This window comes from Neopelma chrysocephalum, unplaced genomic scaffold, assembly GCF_003984885.1.
Source record: "Neopelma chrysocephalum unplaced genomic scaffold, ASM398488v2 Primary Assembly neopelma1_170, whole genome shotgun sequence".
In the NCBI taxonomy this organism is placed as follows: domain Eukaryota; kingdom Metazoa; phylum Chordata; class Aves; order Passeriformes; family Pipridae; genus Neopelma; species Neopelma chrysocephalum.
Genome location: NW_020897832.1, coordinates 1 through 7,626, shown reverse-complemented (window position 1 = coordinate 7,626; position 7,626 = coordinate 1). Strand labels below are relative to the sequence as shown.

Below are 7,626 nucleotides of genomic sequence, written 5' to 3'. Positions count from 1 at the left end.
AAACCTTGTGTACAGGCCAGTCCTCCCTGGTTCCTGCACAGCCACCTGTGAACCCACTGGTGGGAGAACACAAAGCTCACCTTTAGTGCAGTTTTCTGACATTCCAACCCCCAGCCACGTCCTGCACGAGCTGGGAGTGACCCCAGTGACCCCCTCGTGTCCCTCCAGCAGCTCCAGGGTTTGCTGCAGGTCCTGGTGCTGGAGAGATTCCCACAGGGAGCAGGTGTAGCCCTGGCAGCTCCAGACACCAAGCACAGCACTCACACTCAGCAGTTTGGCACCACTGGGGCAGAACTTGATGCAGGGAAAGTTATAAAAGCTTTGAGACACAGGGGAGAGTCAAGTGCCTTGAAAGCCACAGAGAACTCGTGAGGGAAGGAGTCACCAACAGCAAATGAATGTACAAGATCAGCCCAAGGCTATAAAACATCCTCTTCCTCCCTTCTGTGCGCTCCAGACAGAAGAAACTCGATTTCAATCATGGAAACGTGAGATAAAACACATTTTAACTGGGGCAAAAGGCAGCCCTAAAGTTGGCACATTTTAACTGGGGCAAAAGGCAGCCCTAAAGCTGGCAGTTATTTCAAGGTCAGACTGTGAACAACAAACAAATCCATATCCCCATTCACCTTTTAGGTGAATTCATTCACCTGAACATTCACCTTTTAGGTACAGAAGGGGAAAAGTGCAGGAAAACTGTTCATTTATGAGCAAAAAGCTTCCCCTGGAGAAAACAACACCTGTGTGATTTCATAGAATCATTTGAAAGCTGTTGGTCTGACTCTCAGTTATTCTTTATGTTCCTGAAGTAGGACTGGCAGCAGTTTGTTGGAGTTTTTTATTCTAATATCAGGAAATACATTAAATACCAATTGGTATCTCTTACACTGAGCAGCATGAAATTAATTCCAAGGACTGTGGTGCCAGCAAATGTCCTTTGTGCCAGAGCCATCACAGGTCAGGAGTAGTTTGAGCCATGCAGAACCTGCCGAGTGTAGGGACCTGCTTAAAAACCATAACCTTTGACAAAAAAAAAAAAAAAAAAAGCTACTTTATATATTCACCTGAACAATAATATAAAATCTTAAAATCAGCTCTTATCCCAGCACAGCCCCTGCTCCAGGGATGGGCCTCGTCCTGCTCCAGGGATGGGCTTTGTCCTGTTTGCTCACTGACAGTTCACTGAAGCCTCAGACAGGGGTGGAGGTTTGGAGGATGAAATGATGGAAAGCCTTGGATTGGAAGGAGGAAGCCTGAAGATTCCAGCAGGAAAGCTGCCATTCCCTTTGGAAGAGATCCAGTCCTATGTACATATTCACAAGTGTGTCCTGGGAGAAGAGGAGCTTCTGACAGAGCCTGGGATTCGTCTCAGTCCAGGGTTTGGAGAGCAAACCAAGAACAAAGAACTGTAAATTATCTACAGACAGAGAACCACGTGGTAACTATGGACCAGCCCAGGGGCAGCTCAGCCCCACAGCTCTTCTGTCCTTCCAAACTTGTAGATCAGAGTACTGAGGGGAAAAAAAATAAATAATCAGACCATACATAAGGTAATTTTAAGTGTTCTTGAATCTCATCCTGTAAATCCACAGCCCTGCACCTGCATTCCAGCCAGTGGCTGGGCTTGGTTCCTGTATTTTGTTTCCTGTGCTGAAGCTCAAATAAAAAATAACCAGTTTCACAGTCCTTCTGAAGGGAAAAACTGGTATTTATGGAATTCTAGGACTGATCCCCAGAGTTCCACAGCAGCAAGTCTCACCCTGGCACCTGGAACCAAGCTGAGGGATAAAATCTAAGCAGTTCCATTTTTGTGAGCCAATCCAAAAGAAAATGGATCCTGTGGTGGAAAAGGCAGATCCAAATTACAAAAGCTCCATCCCTGGAAGTGTCCAAGGCCAGGTTGGATGGGGCTTGGAGCAACCTGGGCTGGTGGAAGGTGTCCCTGCCCATGGCAGGGGGTGGCACTGGATGATCCTCAAAGTCCCTCCCAACCCAACCCAGTCTGGGATTCTAAATAAGACTAAAGATTTCAGGCACAGTGAAACTATTCTCAAAATCTGCCTTCAGCAATTTCCCACTTCAATCCCAGAGGAGATTTAGGAAGTGCTGTTTCCTACAGGAGCATCCCTAATTTCCCAGCCAGGGCATTGCTCCAGAGCCCACTGATCTCATTCCTGCAAAGCATTTGATGTGGGACTGGAAGGAAAAGGGTCATCACAGGAACTTAAAAAAAGGAGCTGAGGTGAAATTTTTCAGTGACTGATCTTGGAACTGACACTATTTAATGCTTTCAGTGTCTTTTACTAAAAAAATCCCTGGATTGCAGAATGCATTCTACATCTAAGGAGTTATTACAGATACCAACTCAGTTCAAAGTGTTACATGAGAAACCCAACAATATGAGCTGAAATAAATCCAGTGTGCTGTCACAAACACAGCATCAAGCTCTTAGAAAATGGAATTATCACTCTTTATGACTGCAAGCTCAGCCACTGGAAGGAAATACAGGTAATATCAACTCTCAGATAATTGAGCCATCGGTGTGAAATAGTCTGGAAAGGGGCAATTGAATCTCCCCCTGGTTCTGCTGGGACAGATGCCAAGGTATTTGCAGCACAGAGCTAAAAGCATGATTGCCATCATCCAAAGGCACTGGCAACATCTCAGCCAGAAAACTGGCTGGATCCACATTCCAGAGCTGTAAATTCAGGGAGAGCAGAGAGAGCTGCACTGACAGGAGCCTGAGGGGAAGCAAGAGCCTCTCATGGGCTGGGAAGGGGCAAATCAAACCTTGTTTTTAAGCTCTGGGGCAAAGAGAGCAGAAAAAAGAACTCGTTTTCCAGGAGTCTCAATGTATGGAAGCAGGTGAGTCCCTCTGGAAGGAGGGAAGTTTGGCCCAGGTGACTTACCTGAAAAATATTAATGCATTTTGGAAAAACACTGCTAAGCCAGGGTACACATTAGTGTCTGCAAAGGAAGGAACAAAGGGAAAACATTTGAGTTCTTCAGCACTGGGAGGGGTGTCCAACACACAGCTCAGGGTCTCTGACTCAAACCTGGGTGCTGTGGCTTGGATTTTGTCGGACACCACACACCCCTCCACCCTTTGGGTGGCAGGAAAAGCACTTTTCTAGAGGTGAAAAGACCCAAACTTACTCTGTGTGACATATGCTCCAAAGAGGATCCACATGGAAGCAATGAGGGAGCCAAACATCAGCATGAAGCCAATGAAGAGCCAGATTCGAGCACCTGCAGGAAGATCAAAACCTCTGAGAACAGGGGGGTTGTTATCCCTGTTATCCCTGGGGACAGACAATCCAGCTGCTCTGGGATGATGGTTAAATCCTGGATCAGGGACAAAACAACCCACCTGCTCACTCACTCACTCACTCAAATATTCTCTTTTTCTCTTGAGCTGGTTCACGAATGACACACAAAAGAGCATCACAGGCCAGTTCAACCATCAGTAAATCCCACCAGATTTCCACTGAGGCATTTGCAAATCCCATGGAAAAGGCTGCTGGGATCCACATGGGAAACAGGACAGGAATTATGAAGGGAAGCAGAGAGGACAGCAGGCCCATGGACACCATGAGAGGGAGTGGGATGTCTGGGACACATTCCTAAGGAATGTCTGCTCCAGAGCCCACCCCAGGGCAGGAATTCAGTTCTCCCAGCAGCCACCCAGGATTTGCAGAGGAAAGTTTAAGAAGCCAAGATATCCAGCACTTGAATTTTTCTAGGTTCACCTTTTTAATAAAGACAGACCTTATCTCCAAGGGTTAATTCTGCAAAGAAATTAATTCACAGAACTCTCTCCTACTCCTTGTCTTCAGATTATTTCTTTCACCACGAGTTGGAAAAAACCCCAACACAGAAATAACCAGTCCTTCAACTCAGTGGGACTTTTAGAGTTAATTTACCTGTTCTTCCTAAGCATCCATCACTGTAGCTGTCTCCTCTCACCTGTGCATTGGATACAGCATTTATCCTAGGAACAAAAACAGCAGATACACTTCAGATTATCAGAAAATCAATTTAAAGTTATAAGTTATCGATTCTGGAAAAAAGTCTCTTGGCATTTGTATAGTCACAAACCCAAATTCCTCCTTTTTTCTTGCCAATATTGGGTGATTCCATAAAAATTGTTACTTCTCCTTCAAGCTTCCAGATTTACATCTCCATGACAGGAGCCAGCCCATCACCTCTCCCACTTGAGGAAGTTTTGGGCAAGGAACAGGCATAAAAATTGTTTCAAAATAGGGGGGGAAATGCAGCCAAATGTTTTATATTGAGGTATTAAGTTAAGTATTGGACTCCCCATCCCTGGAAGTGTCCAAGGCCAGGTTGGATAAACTTGGGGCAACCTGGGCTGGTGGGAGGTGTCCCTGCCCATGGCAGGGGTGGCACTGGATGGGCTTTGAGGTCCCTCCCAACCCAAACCATTCCATGATCCTATGATTTGTCCATGCTGGACATTTGTCCTGTAACCCCTGGGTTGGGCAGCTCGAGCTGAGTGGCTCAGAACCCCCCTGGCCCCACTCACATGAAGAAGGCCAGTGTGGAGAAGACCCCACAGGTGTGGAAGGCGTGGTTGAGCTGCTCTGGTTTTGGATAGACCACGGCGGCGTCGATCATGATCCACCAGCCTGTGAAAAACTGGGAGCAAAACACACCCCTGTGAGGGACCTGGCAGGGCACAGGGGCAGGGAAACCAGGGCCAGGGCTCAGGGGCATCACTGGGTTCATTGGCTTTTAACAAGCACTGGAAAGACACTGAGTTGGACTCTAAATGTGCTTGATGGACAAGTCCTGCACAAACCTCAATGTTCCCGGTTTTGGAGGAGTGTTTGGGAATTGGTCACATTTCTAATCAATTTAAATATCAGGGTATGGATAAATTCATGCCCAGAGAAGCTGTGGCTGCCCCTGGATCCCTGGAAGTGTCCAAGGCCGGGTTGGATGGGGCTTGGAGCAACCTGGGCTGGTGGAAGGTGTCCCTGCCCATGGCAGGGGGTGGAACTGGATGGGCTTTGAGGTCCCTCCCAACCCAAACCTTCCCTTAATTCTATGAAATTCCCAGATGAGGTGCAGATGATGCAGAACAGAGGTGTTCTAACTGATCTAATGATGCAGAAAATCCATGAGGAATTTTTTTTTAAAGGGGGGCAGAAATGGTTCATCATCAGCAACGTCACAGGACTCATAAAAACGCTGCTGACAATCCCACAAGACTTTAAAGAATCCCAGAATGGCACTTCACAGAATCCCAGAACAGGTTGAGCTGGAAGGGACCCACCAGGATCATCCAGTCCAACTCCTGGCCCTGCACAGGCCCATCCCCAAGAGTCACCCCCTGTGCCCCAGAGGATCATCCAAACCCTCCTGGAGCTCTGGCAGCCTTGGGGCCGTGCCCACTGCCCTGGGGAGCCTGGGCAGTGCCCAACCAGCCTCTGGGGGAAGAACCTTTTCCTGAGATCCACCCTGACCCTGCCCTGTCCCAGCTCCAGCCATTCCCTGGGTGCTGTCCCTGGTCCCCCCAGAGCAGAGCTCAGTCCCTGCCCCTCCTCTGCCCCTGCCCAGGCAGTTGGAACTGCAGTGAGGTCTCCCCTCAGTCTCTTCTTCTCCAGCTGAACACCCCAAGTGCCCTCAGTGTCCTCCCACGGCTCCAAACCGAGCCCCTTCCCCGTCTCCGCGGCCGCTCCCGAGGGGCAGCTCAGGGGGGAACCCTCCCCAAAGGGTGCAGCCAAACTGCAGCTCCCCGTGGTGCTGCCCCAGGTGCCCCCAGCCCTGTCCCAGCCCCAGCTCCCCGTGGTGCTGCCCCAGGTGCCCCCCATCCCTGTGTCATCCCCAGCTCACCAGCACCCCTGCCACGATGGAGGCCACGGCGTTCCTGCGCTCGCTCCAGTCGATGCACTCGCACTCCGGCCAGCGGAAATTGTCCAGGAACCCCGCCATGGCCTCCCTGCTCACACTGCCCTGCTTCTTTGGGACTTACACGGGGATTTTTCCATGAACAGCCCTGTCCCAGGTACCTGGAAGGCAGCCAAACATGAATCAGTGACATCTGGACACGGACAACCCTCAGGAGCGGTTTTTTTTACAGGGTTAAGTATTTCACGCAGAACCTTCCGGTGGAAGGTTCCCTGCCCTTGGATTGAGGTGATTTTAAGGTCCCCCCCCAACCCAAACCATTCCATGATAAACTCTATGGATGCTTTATTGAGATGTATTTTAAAAACAACCCACCTTCAACAGAATCACAAAAGAAAATCACCACACGACCTAAAAACTTTGAGACTTAGTGTCTAATCCAGAATCCTTGACACGACTTTAACTTTTCCAGTCTCCAAATTGGTAGATAATATAACACAGTGCCTTTCTAACACAGGGAAAAAAGAAACCAACTCAGCACATCAACTGATACCAAGGGTAAGGAAGGTCTTGCTGCAGAGAGAGAAGGTCACAGGGAACTTTAAATATGGGAAGAGGAAAGCAAAGTTAATTAACTGATTCACAGCTCCTTCAGCACCATTCTATTTGGGTTTAATATTGCCAACCTCCATAATTCATTTCCAGTCACTTGTTAAAGACTAACAACAAATGTCCTTCAGGATTATGTTACAGCACAGACTGATGGAGAACATATTTCTGGCTAATGTCAACAATTAGAAATTCTACACTAAGAAGTGGAATAAAAATGAATAAATAAAGAGTTTGACTACATTACAAACACAGGTAATAAGATGTGCATAAGATCAGAATGTCTGTCCTCCTGCACCCAGTTCCAGAACTTGTGATGTTACTTTAAACACCAAAATCACTCAATTCCAACGTTATTTTTTGTTTGTGCAGTATCTGGGCTCAGCCATCTGGCCCTTCCTTGTTTTCAAACAGCTCCATCTGGACTCTGTTTGTCCCTCCTCAGAGCAGGGATGTGTCTGTGCCCTTGTCCAGGCTGCTCCAAGCCCTGGCCTGGGTTGTTTCTTCTCCCCAGTGAACACAACTGAAGTTCTTCCCTGGCCCTGAACACACTTTGCATCCTGCTCAGAACGACTCCTGGAGTCCCTCCATCCCTGCAGGTGTTCACACAACACACAGTCCTGGGGAACCAGCTCTGGGTGACCCTGTGGAGCTCTCCAGAGGGGCCTTCCCTCCTCAGCCCCTCTCTGGTACCTCAGAAACAACCTGGGAAATCCTGGATGACTTATGGAACAACTCTTCTCACTGGGACAGAATCAATCCAACTCCAAAAACACTGAACTACACAAAAACCAGCCCTTCCTTTCTGTGATTTAAAGGAGACACGTTTGGTTTGGCAGCTCCAAGAGATATAATCTTGATATAATTAAGCCAACTTCCAATCCCCAAAGTGACTCACATTTATCCTGGTAAAGCCCTTCCCACTGTGCACAGTCAGTGCTGAGCAACGTTCTGGGGACACCACAAACTGCACAGACCCTGCCCTGATCACTGAGGGCTTTCTGAACATCCCTGACAAACCAGAGGCATTTCAGACTCTGAGACAAAACTACAGACGTGGAATATGGATCCATATGGATCATGGGAGGGACTTTACAGCCCATCCAGTGCCACCCCCTGCCATGGGCAGGGACACCTTCCACC

At 48.4% G+C, this 7,626-nt stretch overlaps 1 protein-coding gene across 3 annotated transcripts; it reads right to left on the bottom strand.

Annotated features, from left to right (window-relative positions):
• Positions 1-338: 338 nt before the first annotated feature.
• On the bottom strand, positions 339-6,071 carry TMEM50B (transmembrane protein 50B). Of its 3 annotated transcripts, XR_003537113.1 has the most exons (7): positions 5,860-6,070; positions 4,547-4,659; positions 3,924-3,991; positions 3,157-3,249; positions 2,910-2,967; positions 1,065-1,511; positions 835-985 (listed from the first exon to the last, which is right to left on the bottom strand). XR_003537113.1 is itself a non-coding variant. In XM_027701851.1 (6 exons), exons 1-6 carry the CDS (start codon positions 5,956-5,958, stop codon positions 903-905), a joined length of 549 nt encoding a protein of 182 aa, XP_027557652.1. In that variant the 5' UTR covers positions 5,959-6,071; the 3' UTR covers positions 339-902. The 3 variants fall into 3 exon arrangements, 2 of the variants coding, with proteins under 2 accessions (XP_027557652.1, XP_027557653.1); XM_027701851.1 differs by lacking the exon at positions 1,065-1,511 and having other exon boundaries at positions 339-1,020; positions 5,860-6,071; XM_027701852.1 differs by having other exon boundaries at positions 339-1,511.
• Between the last annotated feature and the right edge of the window lie 1,555 nt (positions 6,072-7,626).